At 40.0% G+C, this 14,117-nt stretch overlaps 1 protein-coding gene across 5 annotated transcripts in view; it reads right to left on the bottom strand.

Annotated features, from left to right (window-relative positions):
* The window catches only part of LOC116231250 (N-heparan sulfate sulfotransferase 4), a 158,138-nt gene that overhangs the window by 2,213 nt on the left and 141,808 nt on the right, over window positions 1-14,117 (bottom strand). For 3 of the 5 annotated variants that reach the window (XR_016466082.1, XR_016466083.1, XR_016466084.1), the window contains exons 10-15: window positions 13,956-14,079; window positions 11,874-12,048; window positions 10,599-10,769; window positions 7,340-7,449; window positions 3,244-3,346; window positions 2,426-2,950 (exon numbers count right to left, since the gene is read on the bottom strand). Coding sequence is in view for 2 of the 5 variants with exons in the window: in XM_090139214.1 (XP_089995340.1) it covers window positions 2,831-2,950; window positions 3,244-3,346; window positions 7,340-7,449; window positions 10,599-10,769; window positions 11,874-12,048; window positions 13,956-14,079 (803 nt within the window). In the remaining 3 variants the exon portion in view is untranslated. Of the gene's footprint in view, window positions 1-1,594; window positions 2,951-3,243; window positions 3,347-5,888; window positions 6,510-7,339; window positions 7,450-10,598; window positions 10,770-11,873; window positions 12,049-13,955; window positions 14,080-14,117 lie in introns of those variants that run through there. The other 2 variants (XM_090139214.1, XM_090139215.1) reach the window with 2 other exon arrangements.

Raw genomic sequence — 14,117 nt, 5'->3', positions numbered from 1 at the left:
TCATTTACAGCTAGTTCACAAAGGCTCCTCTATAATGTGCTGATCTGGAGAAATTCTGTGTTGATGGGTCCTATTACAAGTGGAAGGAATGAAACTTTGAAATGCTGTTATTTCATCTTTATGTGACACATAATGAAGTCACTTCAAATGTCAGTTTTCAATGGAACACAAGATCTCTGGGTAATGCAGAGCCCATTCAAACTAAAAAAATAACGATGAGAAATAAAAAAGTCCAATGCGTTTTAAGGACACGATGCTATTACAGAATTGAGAGTTGAAAAGATTAAATCCTCTTTTTTTTTTTTTTTTTTTTTTTTTTTTTTTTTTTTATGGCATTTGCCTCATTTCCTTGAAAAAATCCTGAAACTTTTTTCTTGTTTCTTCAGCTTGTAATTGAGGACTAATTATGAATTCATCTTTTAAATGATGATGAGTCACTTTTAGATGTCTTATATTTCACTTTACATTTTACATTTCATCTCACCTCACTTTATACTTCTTCAGCTGGACTCTCCCTCTGAACAAGTTGCCTTTAACAATCACTGATGAGGAAGAGGCAAGATTAATCTCACTCATTTAAGAAATCTACTTTGAGATTAAGTGAAATGAATCCTAGGAATGTTATTTCCTGCTATCACCTGTAAAATGAAGTAAAAGTCTCATTTGTGGGACATGAATATCATTTCAGTATTTAAAAGCAAATATGAGATTAGACAACATTTGTCTTTCAGGCTTTCCTGTATATTCATGTCATCCTCTATGCATGTAGGCATGGGATTGTTGATGTTGGATAAGTTGTACCCTGTGGTGGCAGGAAATGCCTGACCCTCTGCTGTTCCCCACCCTTCTGTGAATCCTCATGCAGAAAATGTGAAGCTTGAGGTGGAGACGAGGAGCACAAGGGACTGTACAGAGACTTGGTGCTGGTGGCACCTCATCTGCTTTCCCATGCAACTCCATGGGCTGTGTGTGGAACCAAGGAGGGCAGGGCTGGCTCATCATGTGAGATAGGGACCTGGAGCAGGGTATCAGTGAGACCAATTAACGGGCTGAAATGACATGAAAGGGAGCCAGGTGAAGACTGTTGGTCAACGGTGGAGGAAAGCAAAGGACACGTGAGAGGAAAATATGTCAGCAGGTGGTGCCAGAGGACACTTGTGAGAAGTGCCACCACTATCTTGCCCTTGCAGGCAAAATGCATCCAGCACAGCTGTGGGAACCCCTGGGCTTGTCAATCCAAAAAATGCTAGCAAAAATGGTGTTGTGATGCATCACCTGAAAGGGCTTGTGTTTAGAAACTATTACAAGGAAGTCTGAATAAAGAACGTGTAGCAAAACTTCTGTTTTCTTGAGAAAAAGTTGTTACAAGACTCATGTGCCTAAATGTTATTTTTTTACCCAGCTCAAGTTTCCCAATCAATTTTTGCTCAGCCTTGTCAACCCTGCCCACACAGATCTGACAAGAAAATGCATTTCATAATATTATATTTTTAGTAACAAATTCTTTCATTTCCTTATGGGCACAAAAAACCCAAGTATTTGGAACTAAGTGTATACCTGATCTAGATACACGCAATATGTAGAAATGCAGGCATAAAAACATATTCATCATAAATGTGTCTGTGATACACAGTGGATATACTTGTACATTCAACTCTGTTAAATCTACAGAAATACTCTGTTCTTCAATGGTCTTTGTAGATTTTTTCAAAAACTTAATAAATAGCTTGGGTCATTAGAGTTTTCAGACTATAATAGTTTTCAGACTGAGACCCAAAATGACTAACCCATCCTCTTCTTTTGAAGGCTTCAGAGCAAAAACTTTCCTTTCCAGTTAAAATGAAAATTGACAACATTAGGTTGTTGTCAGTACATTTCTCTAATGGCCTGTTCAGCTTTTAAATGGTTTTGATAATGTTTTAAGGAGTCCCATGGCATTATGAAAAAAATATTTAATATAACTTCAGATCTCAGAGCTCTATCACAGCTGCTATAGGAACTGAGCAGATATGATGAAGAACACCATCAGGGAGGCAAAGCAGTCCCATCAAGATGAAAGTGACCTGTACGTCAACAATATGTGTAACTCAGTAAATAAGGATATATCTTCTTGTGAAGCAGGAAAGTGTGCAACAGAAATAAGAATACAGACTGTTGTGAGTTATGACAACAAATCCAGAAGAATGGTGTAACTAAGATCATTTGGTCCAACTATCAGCCCATAGAAGCAAGAGGTAAGAAGAAAGAGAAAGAGACAAGAAGCTAGCCTACCTCATTTAGTGGCAAAAATAACAATAGTATGTTAATCCTGCATATGTCATAAATACGAGGGACTCAGGTTGCGTAGTGCTCAATTCCTCAGTGAAATATTAGGAAAACTTGAAGTGCGATTGAATGGAAAAAAAAACAACAGGAGTCAACCAACCTCACAATCCAGCGAGAGATGTTCCCATCCTTTGGTTGTGTCCTGACAGACTGCAATTTGTCATAAACACTGAAGTCAATCTGTCCTACACACAGTTTCTGGTACTTTCTGGTGAACAGAGGAACTAGACTATGCACGAATCCTGTTCTGGGTAAAGAGTAATGCCACGTAGCTCCATATTATTTCCTGGAAGCTGACAAAAGGGGTTGATGCTAATAACTGTCAGCACGTGCATATAAACACTTGTTGGTTTTTTTTTATTCTTTTCTATTGTTTTTTTTTTTTTTTTTTTTAAAGAAAGAGCATTATTCACGAGGTCCTCTACTGACGATCACAGGTGAGTCGGAGAAGCAGGGGTTTTGCGGTGAAGGAAATGATCCTTGGCTGGACCCCTGCCCGTGTGTGCTACCTGACCTTTTGCAGCTCCTGTCTCAGCCAGGAGGGCAGGGGCTGCCCCAGCCTGTGCAGCAGCTTAGACAGCTCCACGTTGTGCTCTCGGTAGTAGCTTGACAGGAAATCTCGGGACTGTGAGGGGGGAAACAACACAAATAGTCAGACAAGAAAGCCCACCCTGCAGAAAATGGTGGCAGGCTCGTGCTGCTGTGCAGTGGGGTGCCTGGGAGCTATGCTTGCCTCCTAGGGAGAGCCTCTTCTAGGAGTTCTTACTATTCAGAGATCATTGAAAAATTTTGGTTTTTAAGAATACCAAGCCAGTGATTTTATGTTATTATTACTATTTTTAAAGTGCTTGCTTTAAGATTCAAACATAGCACCTGTATTAAAAAAACCATTAACGTAAATCTCTGTAAAGCCTTTACCTCTTGGTCCATGGGTGGGTATTTTCGACCTTTGCTTTTTCCCAGGCACTTTGTTTTCCCTCCTTCCAGTAACTGGCACCAAAAGCCCTTCTGAGGGTCAAACCTATAAAAGATTATAATTATATGTAAAATTTAATTATGGAAGAATCTCACAGCTAATATAATATCAGGGTTAGCTAACAATTATGGCTGCAAACATCTCTACATAACATAAATAGTGAGAACAGAGTGGGAAGTAGCTTTCCTCTCATGAAAACTTTGGGAATTTAATATTTTTTTTCCCCAATTCATTTTGAAAGTGGTTCTAGGCAATAAGTTTTTCACACTGTACTTTACCTATGCTATCTGTTTTTTATTCTGCTCCCCCAGCATATAGAGTGCACGTTTCAAATGTAGAGCTATAGGATGCCAGTTGAAGGACAACCTCAAAGGTCTTCCAGACTGTTACTCATATTTTGTAGTCTGGTTTTGTTCAGAGGTGTTATCCATGTCAGATCAATGGATCAATGCTTACATTTTGATCAGTTGACAAAGAGCAAAGAAACCTTTGTTGGAGAATTACTGACCAACCCTTTTCCTGGAAGTATGCACACTGTATTCTCAAGAATATTATCATTTTGCTCTAGAAAAGTGCTCCAGATGGCCAGTAGGAGCTGATAATATTGTAGGTCAGTAATGTGAAAGAGGTTAAAAAGAGCAATCTGATATATTTTGCAGACTTTGACAGACACAGACTCAATCTTTAAGTATATTTCTAAAGTAAAGTGTGTGATTGGACTATGTAATGATAAGAAATCCAATATAAAAATGTTTTATGTTGATTTTTTGAGTGAAATAAGTAGTGCTTATGTTGTCTGACAGAATGTCTGTTTTCTTCTTGGTAATTGAACTCCACCTGAGAAGCTGGTTGTTCCATATCATTAGGCCTAAGTATCACTTCCGTTCCAAAGAAGGGATTAAAATATAAACATTGCCTTAACAATATTACATGAAATATGCAATTTGATTTTGATGTCTAAAATTCAAAGATATAGGAATCTTAGATTAAGACATTAAAGCACATACTCACTAAGGAATGAACAACACACAGTGTTAAGTTTTGAATTTATTGCAGTGGGACTTGCAGCATGCATAAGGCACTGAAAACGTTCGTTTCTGCTATTCAGCAGATGTTTGAGAAGGATGAAGTATAATTGTCTGGAACGTGGAGTTAATTAGTTACAGACTACCTTTCTGCCCTGGATCTGTCCATATAACATGGGCATACCTGTGATTTGCTGCTGTACAGAACTAATTTCTGGAGAAGAGTGAACGTTCTTCACCTTTTTTTTTTCTTGCCTAGCCTATTATTGCAAGTCTTATCCTTGTTTCCTAAATTGTTTCAGTAGCTATATCAATTTAAAATAAATAAATCATTGATTAAATGGGTATATTGATGTTAGAATCCTTTGTACTTCGGCTTTCTCTTTCTTCTCATTGCATACAGAAGCACGTTAGCTGGCTTGCACTAATTTCCCAAGAGGAGAAGTAATATAGTATGTGACATAAAAGGAAAACTGCAAAACCATGCCCCAAACAATATTTCTACCTCAGACTTAGCATACTGAATATTATTAAAGGAATGTGTGAGTTTAGATAGTAGAAGAGAGGGCTTTTCTGGATAGAGGAAAAGGCATCTCAGACTTAATTCAACCTACTGTGTCCAGTTATTACAAAAATCTCAGGGCTCCTGTATACATAACTGAGTAGAATAGAAAGAGGTAGGAACTTCATGAAACACTATGGACTTCTTTCCTTCTCCTAGCACTTTGCCTGGTGATCACAGTGTATTCCTACCAATGTTATGTGTTAAGTAAGTCATTGCAATATTTGTTCATTTCCCATTTGGGTTTTACTACTTCAACAGGAAGAGTGTCCTGATGTGTGGAAGAGATGGTGATCCAGCTGGCAACCCAGTGTGATATGTACTTCCTTGCTCTGTTCACTCTGCAGCTTGAGAAGGGCTGGTTCTCTGGTCCCTACGTGAATATTGCTCTCCCATGGGATGTTTATGTACTCATGATTGATAATGAACTTATCGCTTGCTAGCATTTGCAGGACTGGATCCATGGGCTGCTGTGTGATGACTTTAAAATGTGTGGTATGCAGTTATTAGGCAGTAATGACTAGGAATTATCTATTACATTGACTGTTCTAAGATAAAGCCACTACGTCATTTAACGCATTTTCATTTTCCATTCTAAATCCTTGCAGAGGTGTGGTCTTCCATCACACATTTGCATTCTCAGTGTCTCTAAATGGCGATTGCATAATTTTATAAAACTTTTTGCAATACATTTTTTTCTGTTCAAAAACATAGGAGATGCCATTTTTTTTTTACTATATGTTACTCCTCTGACTTTAATTCAGTTACAGAAAGGAAGCAATATGCATGTAGGTGTGTATTATTAGAGCAAAGCAGAAGGCCCTGCAGATGTGTAGCAGCAGTTGTTTGAGCACCAGTAATACAGCTGTATTTCCTCCGCTTCAGAAACTAACGACTTAAAAAATCACATTCAGAAATCCAAAACTTCTCCTCTAGAAAACTATTTTGGCAGAGCAATGTCCCTGAGAGTCAAAGAGCAGCAGACCCTCAGCTCTAACTTCATGCCTGCAGTTTAAATAAGTATAAGCCTTCCACCAGAGGCAATACTAAAGACAAATTGTAGATGGAGAAGGAACTGTGTGGGGCCAGAGGGGCCTTGCTGGCCTCATTTTTCTGGCAGTTTTCCCATTGCCAGTATGCAGAAAGGGAAGGCAGATGTTCTCCCTTGTGCCAACCCCTCTGTCAAGGGCTAGGAAGAGCCTTGATCGGGGCACAAGGCTTCTCAGCCCACGAATATGCCAGGACTCCTTCAGTGCAGCTCTGCTTATGATGACAAGATCCTCACACAGAGATGTTCCGTGCAAAAGCTTCTTACAATTTGCTGTTGGACTAGGAGGGTAGAGATAAATTCAGCCCACTACCGCCTCCACAAAGACTCTGCCTTCCTGCAGGGAATTGAAACATGTCAAAGAGAAAGTGCTACATAGGCCATTAATCCCCTATTCTGGGGAAAGTCTTATCCTCAGGGTGGCAAGGATGAGAAATATGATCCGAGCTCATCGTAGCTGCAGTCACTAGTTCCAAGCCAGAGGCTGCAGGCAGTCAATCACAAGGCTTCCACTCTGTGTAAGGACCTTGATTTGGTCTCCTGCAGAGCACCTCCAGTTGCAGCGCTGGCACCCTAGGCAACAAAGGGTTTCCAGCTTCAGATGAAAATCTGAGCTTCCCCCGTATCCCAGGTTGAGGTCTGCAAGTTGTGTTTCATAATTGCACCCAACTGCCAGCGTACAGACAAGATCCACTCACGCTGCATTCCTGACTGCTGCCAGGGAAAAAGACAACAGAACTGGCCCAACCACTTACGGAAAAAGGAATAGGGAATGATGTATTTGGTCTACAGTAAAAGCAAACTTTGCAAGCAGATGAATCCCACCATACTGAATGCTGTTCTCCTAATCTCTGCCATTAAACAGCTAAATAAATGTGGTAAAAATGTTTAAACTAATCTTTTCAGACTTAACACTAGGGGGTCTTCAGCTTCTGGAGGATATCATAATGCTTAACAGTGTGATTTGCAAATGTGTGCTGAGCTTGTACATGCACAACTTACATCAACTGAACCCACATATTAATCACTGCAGCTAGGAAAGCAGCACTAGAACCAGAGAAAACATCTTGGGCATCTGTGGTTTAACACTCAAAGGTAGCAGAATTTTTTTATGTGAACATGGGCCTTCATTCTGTTCCTAATACAAAATACTGAGCAAGCATTTGCTCTGTATGTTGTGTGAAATAGAATTTGCACATGAAAATGTGTGCAACCTTGCAATTAAATTCTATAATATATGTATTCAAGTTAGGGGAAAACTGAATGCATCTTAAATACAACTTTAAAAAAAATTGCTTTTTTCTTTGCAAAATTGTTTTTCCTGTGAGTTTTTGTAGTTGTTAGCAATTAATGATATACTACTCTGTAATTCCATAGAGCAGATGATAAAGAAACAGACTCACGTTAGAGCTTCAGAGTAATTATAGTGAGGAGAGACTCCAAGAAACTTTTGCACTTCATCCATCACAGTAGCTGGGTCACTTCTTAGCTGCTGTCCATCAATAATTAGCAACTGTAGGGATAAATATGCCAGTCAGTTAGAAACAGGTTGAGGTTAAAGAACGGAATAACATTATCTCCTTCTTGTTCAGAGGAAGAGTTAGATCTCACAAACCTAACACAAGTACCAAAGAATACTGAGTCAGAGAGATAAGGAAGGAATGTAAAAATGTTTCAAGGGTTTAGTGTGTCCATGGGAAGTGTGGCATGGAATAAGAAAATTGACAGAATGCTTGTATCTTAGAATTAAATGTCCAGAAGCCAAACAATTAAATGTTCAAAAGTGATATTGTGGTAGTTTATTCCAGAATTACCATCAGTCTTGCAAAATTGTTAGCAAAGGTCTCTCTCTCTCTCTCTTTTTTTTTAATTTAGAATTGTCGTGATGTAAAGGTACATTGACCTGCTCAAGCAAATGTTAAGAGTATGCATCAAAAGTCTCCCAGAGAACCAAGAAGCAATGCTAATAACTATTCTGGACAGACATGTTTTATATTTATCATGAGGGCTTATTATGAATTATTAAGTTTTTGAGTGCTCAGGCTGAGTGAATGCATATTACTGACTACACATTAGTAAGCACCGTGAGTGCACTCTCTGCGCACCTTATTAAGAATGAGTGCATTTTGTTGTGTGTCTTGTAAAATTAATCACTACAGCTATGCAACATGAGTGGTTACCAGTTTTACAAGAAATATGTCAGTGTGCCCCTGCATGTTTAATAAGAGGTGTGCATTTGCTTTTTGCTGTTGTAGGAGAAGTAGAGAAATCTTCATGAGAGATGGCAGCAGCCCAGTCCAGAAGAAAAGAGAATAAGGAACACAGGTAATGGGGCATGGGAGACTTGGTACTCTGTGCATGCTCCAGATTTCCCAGGACAAACATGCTTATTCTTTAAATGCCCTTTAATATTTTTTTCTTACAATAGGCAGATATAGTATGTAAACAGTGGACCATGTACACAGGTAAAGAATGCCCCTGTTATGTAACACTAAAGCATTTTCTTTAGGTTTATATCACAAAACAATTGTTGTTTGGTAATAGGCATATTTCAGACCAGTTCTCCTCAGAGTACTCAGTCTTGTGACTTGATGGGGAGCAGATTAAATCCCCCACAATAAAGAAGGAAACAATTAGAGACCTACTACTCCACCTGGACTGTCACAAGTGCATGGGGCCAAGTGGAATCCACCAAAGGTGGAGGTGATTGCCAAGTTGCTTTCCACCATCTGTCAGCAGTCCCGGTCAATTAGAGAGGTCCCAGAAGACTGGAGATTTGCCAATGTGACTTCCATCTTCAAGAAGGGCCATAAGGAGTATCTGGGAAATCACAGGCTTGTCAACCTGACCTTAGTGCCAGGGAAGGTTATGGAGCAGATCATCTTGAGTGAGATCACACGGTATGTGTGGGACAACCCAGAGATCAAGTCTAGCCAGCATGGGTTCACAAAAAGCAAGTCCTGCTTGACCAACCTGATCTCCTTCTATGATTGCGTGACCCACTCAGTGGATGAGGGAAATGCTGTTGACATAGTATACTTTGACTTCAGCAAAGCTTTTGAGTCTGTTTCCCACAGTATTCACTTGAAGAAGCTGTCAGCCTGTGGACTGGACAGGTGCACTCTTTGCTAGAGGGCTGGGCCCAGAGAATGCTGTTGAATGGAGTTAAATCCAGCTGGCAACTGGTCATGAGTGGTGCTCCCCAGGGGTCAGCATTGGAGCCTGTCCTATTAAATGCTTTTATTGATGACTTGGATGAGGGAACTGAGCATAAACTCAGCATGATTGCAGACAACACCAAGGTGTAGTATCAATCTGCCTCAGGATAGGAGGGCTCTAGAATGCCACAGGAACATGTATAGATCGAATCAGTGAACTGAGGACAATGGGATGAAGTTCAACAAGACCAAGGGTTGAGTCTTGCACTTCGGTCACAACAGTCCCATGTAACACTACAGGCTTGGGGCAGAGTAGCCGGAAAGCTGTGTGGAGGAGAAGGATCTGAGAGTGTTGGCTGATGCTCACCTGAACATCAGCCAGCAATGAGTCTAGGTGACCAAGAAAGCCAATGGCATCCTGGTTTGTATCAGAAATAGTGCAGCCAGCAGAAGCAGGGAAGTTATTGTCCCTCTGTACTCAGCTCTGAACTGTGTTCAGTTTTGGGCCCCTCACTACCAACATTGAGGCCCTGAAGCATGTCCAGAGAAGGGCAGCAAAGCTATGAAGGATTTGGAGCACAAGTCTTATGGGGAGTGGCTAAGGAAATTGAGATTGTTAAGTCTGAAGAAGGGGAGGCTCAGGGGAGACTTTACCAATCTCTAGAACTGCCAGAAAGGAGGTTGTGGTGAGGTGGATGTCAGCCAGGTAACAGTGAAAGGACAAGAGGAAATGGACTCAAGTTGTGCTGGGGAAGCTCAGAATTTGGAAGAATTTCTCCTCAGAAAGAGTAGTCAGGTACTGGAACAGGATGCTCAGGGAGATGGTGAAGTCACCATCCCTGGAGATATTCAAGGAAAGGGTAGATGTAGTACTTAGGTACATAGGTGGGCAATATTGGCAGTAGGTGGACAGTTAGTTTAGATAGTTCAGATGATTCTATGATTGTATGATATTGGTTAGGCCTATATGTTTATGTTAAATGTTCATGGAAAGGTTTGTAAAAGACAATTCAATAAAATATCTGAAGGAAGATGAAGCAACAGATAAAATTTCTGCTCCATTACTGAGGAAGGCTAATTCCCTACCAGCATCAAATAAATATGAAATTTTCTATGAAACAAATTGAGTGGCAGGGGGAATTGAATTTGTTTTTTTGATAAAGCCTTGGCATTTTCTGGATGAATTTGGCAAAGCTTCCTACAATGTCTCATGCTAATGATGCTCGTTTCTTGAGACCCAGAAGCCTTGGTGATCCTGGAAGGAAGGTCCTAAGTCACTCGTCGACTCCATGTGGCTACAGGCCAAAGAGTTTTCCTGTTGCATCTTAACCAACAGAAGACAGAAAAATCAAAATATTTCTGGTAAATACTCTGATATTGACAAATCTGCACTTCATAATGGCTAAGAGTTCCAGTGGGCAGCATCCCATTACCTCTATCAATGAGGCCAATACTCATTGCAGGACCTTCTCAAACTTTGATGAACTAACAGATTGGAAGTTACCTGTGAAGCTGGATAGTGAGTTAGCCATCGTTCAATGTGGACAGCATACCATCCAGGCATCAGACACCTCTTCTGGAGAGTCCTTGTCTCTGAGGGTGCCCAGGGGCTTGACGTAATGACTTCATAAAAATTGAATTTCAGAGCAGTGGGGTCCTCATGAGAGCGCTGATGCTAATGGGAGATATTTAGTCACACATCACTATGACTCTGAAGATTAAGCCATGATCAAAGAGAAAAAGAGGAACAAATTGCTCTGGTACTTCTAACTCCCTCAAAGAGCAAAATCACGACTCCTTACAGCCTCTCTTCCAATACATCTTATAACTCCCCACTCAGAAGGCAACAACCTCAGTTCAGATTTTGCAATGTGTGAGAGATGGAGGTTGTGCCTGCTCTTCTCTGCACCTCTGTCTACTCCATGCTGGAGCCAGGAGTGAGAGAAGAGCTGATGAGGTGTTCGGCCAAAGGAGATCCAATGTTTTACTGCTCCACATCTCACATCAGCATTTATACAGATGCAAATTAGAAAGGGTGCAGATTGTGGCTCTAAGCCACAGTATCAGAAATATCGTACTTTATGCTTATTGCAACACTATTTGTGTCCATTTTAACCCCATTTTTAGTATTTTCTTCATTTCTGCAATCACACCATATTTTGCATACTAAAATATCTCTTTAGAAAAATAGTGTACAGACTTTCTTATGGAAAGGTATGGACATGATAAAAGACATGAAAGAGCATTCTAGAGATTCCTTAGAAAATTAATGTTTTGTTTTATTTCCACAAAAAGAAAAAAACCCTCAACCCTACTCTTCAGACACATCTCTTTTCAGCTAGGAGGAAACTTTAGAAGACATTACATATATTTGTACACTACTCCGTATTACTCAGCTTGCAAGACAGAGGACTAGATGAGGAACCAGATTCTCAGCATAAAAAGCTCTGATTTCTAGCTAGGCCATGCTCATTTTCCCCCGTGCATCTCCCTGGGCGAGGAACATTGCTTTTCCTCTATGTAGTGTCAAATGTAATTGAGATTAATATGCTTGTTTACAGCTAGTGGCAGCTCTGTGCTGAGAAGTTTCATCATTTATGACACTGGTGTTACAGGTGCCAACTGCAAAAGCTGGCATTCAGCATCCTTCCACTTTTACACAGTGCAAATGCTGTGCAATAAATCCTATTCTTGCTCAAGGGCACAAATTTCCCCTGATGATGGTCATCATCCCCCACTGTTGATTTCACTGTCTGTTTCTTGAAGGCAATGTCCATACCTGATACCAAGAATAGGCACGGTCAGATGGATCGATGAGGATGGTGATGATCTTGGCCTTGGGGATGAGGGAAGCTGCTCGTTTAGGAGCTTCCTCAGAATGAAAATAGTTGGCACTTTTCTCAAAGAGAAGGTCGGTGGTGGTATTGGAAGGAGTGGGGAAGAAATCCATGTACCTGGAAGGTAAAGAAATTAATTAGAATTAAAAGGGTCATATGCGTCTGCATCTCATTTCATGGTAGGTCAAAAAGCAGATTTTCAGACATAATTCATAACAAGCAAAATTAAATTTCTCAGCTCACTCCAGAACTGGAATAGGGGGAAAAGATTTTGGCTCTTGGATGGTACTGGTAATAGCTAAATCCTCCATGAAGTCAGGTAATTAGGTTTTCCCTTTGATGGATGGGGTTTTTCTAATAAGTTCAGTGTCACAAGGAAATTTTTTACCAGTTCAGTTTTAGCCAGAGAAAAAAAATGAGAGAAGCTTCAAAATGCAAACCATTTAGTTATAACATTGTTTAAATATTTCACCTTTGAACTGACAAATCTTTTGGCCATTTTCAGAAAGCAAGATTTCAAATTTTGGTTTTGATGATCTTTTCCATTGAAAATTGATTTGAAGTAAAAATGAATAGCATAGGAAGTTTAATCCAAAGACTGGAGAATTCAAATGGAGGCATTTTTTGGTCTTGTTAGTTTGGCTGAGTACTCCAGAAACTTCCATTCTGATGTGGCAGGTTGTTTTTAAGAACTTTCTGCTGAAACAAAGTGTGTGGGACCTTACCCTGTGTGCAAAGCTGACATTTGAGCCTAGCAGCCAATCCCAGTGAAATGTGCCAGAAGAGGTCTCAGCAAGGTCAGCTTCTTTGTGTGCAAGGTGCTGCAGAGAAGAGACTCACAGTCTCACATGGTTTTTAGGGAATAAGGGCTGGTTCATGGGTATCCACAGCACTTTAGCTCTGCCATGCTGGGAGCCAAGCCCTGATCCACTAGCCCTGCTCATCTCAGTCTTTCTCCTTCTTGGGTAGTATACCATATACTCTGTGATATCTATGTGTGAGTTCTTCGCTTACACACTATGAAAAATGAATGAGAAGTATTTCTTTCTCCTCCTTTTTCACGACAACTCGGAAAAGATTGATCTGTTTCTGTATAATGTGATGTTTGTCTTGTATTTTGTTTTTTGTACAAAGATGAGGAGTGTCATTCCCCATGGAAACAAAAGCCTTACAAAATTTTTTTCTTAAGCAAAAGCAATAAAAGCAATGTTTAAAATTTATGAGACAAGAATCAGCTGAAAATCTTTATGGTGAGCTTTTCTTCTTTTCATGAGAAGGCAAATTTTACTTAATTAAAAACACTGAAGAAAAAAAGTATAATTCATTCCTTTCAAAATACATAGTTATGAGAAGACAGAAATGTTATTCAGAAAACAGCCATCATAACTGTGCTTGCTGTTGTGAATAGAATAAGGAAATTGTTACTGCAATACTCCTATGAAGAAAGGTTGAGGGAACTGGGCTTCTTTAGCTTGGACAAGAGAAGGCTCTGGGGAGACCTCATTGTGACCTTCAATATTTGAAAGGAGTGTATAAACAGGAGGGAATATGTCTGTTTACGAGGGTGGATTGTGATGGGACAAAGGGGAATGGTTTTAAACTGAGACAGGGAGGCTTAGGTTAGATATTAAAAGGAGATTTTTCACACAGACGGTGTTGACACACTGGAACAGGTTGCCCAAGGAGGTTGTGGATGCCCCATCCCTGGAGGCATTCAAGGCCAGGCTGGATGTGGCTCTGGACAGCCTGGTCTGGTGGTTGGTGACCCTGCATATAGCAGGAGGGTTGAAAGTAGATGATCATTGTGGTCCTTTTCAACCCAGGCCATTCTATGATTCTATGATGATTCTATGATGTGATTAAATGTCCTATCATTAGAAATAAGATTCTCATTCTCTCTGATAATGTCAAGCATAACAAATTAATGCAGTATTTATGTAGATGTCATACATGCTACTGTTATTGTATCATTGTGATTCATCATGTTTTGATAATGAATACTTCATTTTTGTTAATTTTCTTACCAGTCAATTCCTTTGTGATAGTTGTTCCCATTGAAGAACTGAACTTCTTCAAAAGTTTTTGGGCTAGGGAGATTACTGGTAATAGAAGGATGCATCAGAAGAAATAAATAAAGTGCTGTTGTTCCTACAAAAATGCAAAGAGATGTCATTAGGTTACACAAA

The sequence above is a fragment of the Phasianus colchicus genome, chromosome 4, assembly GCF_987193195.1.
Source record: "Phasianus colchicus chromosome 4, bPhaCol1.hap1.1, whole genome shotgun sequence".
Taxonomy (NCBI): domain Eukaryota; kingdom Metazoa; phylum Chordata; class Aves; order Galliformes; family Phasianidae; genus Phasianus; species Phasianus colchicus.
This window is presented reverse-complemented; position numbering and strand designations above follow the sequence as displayed.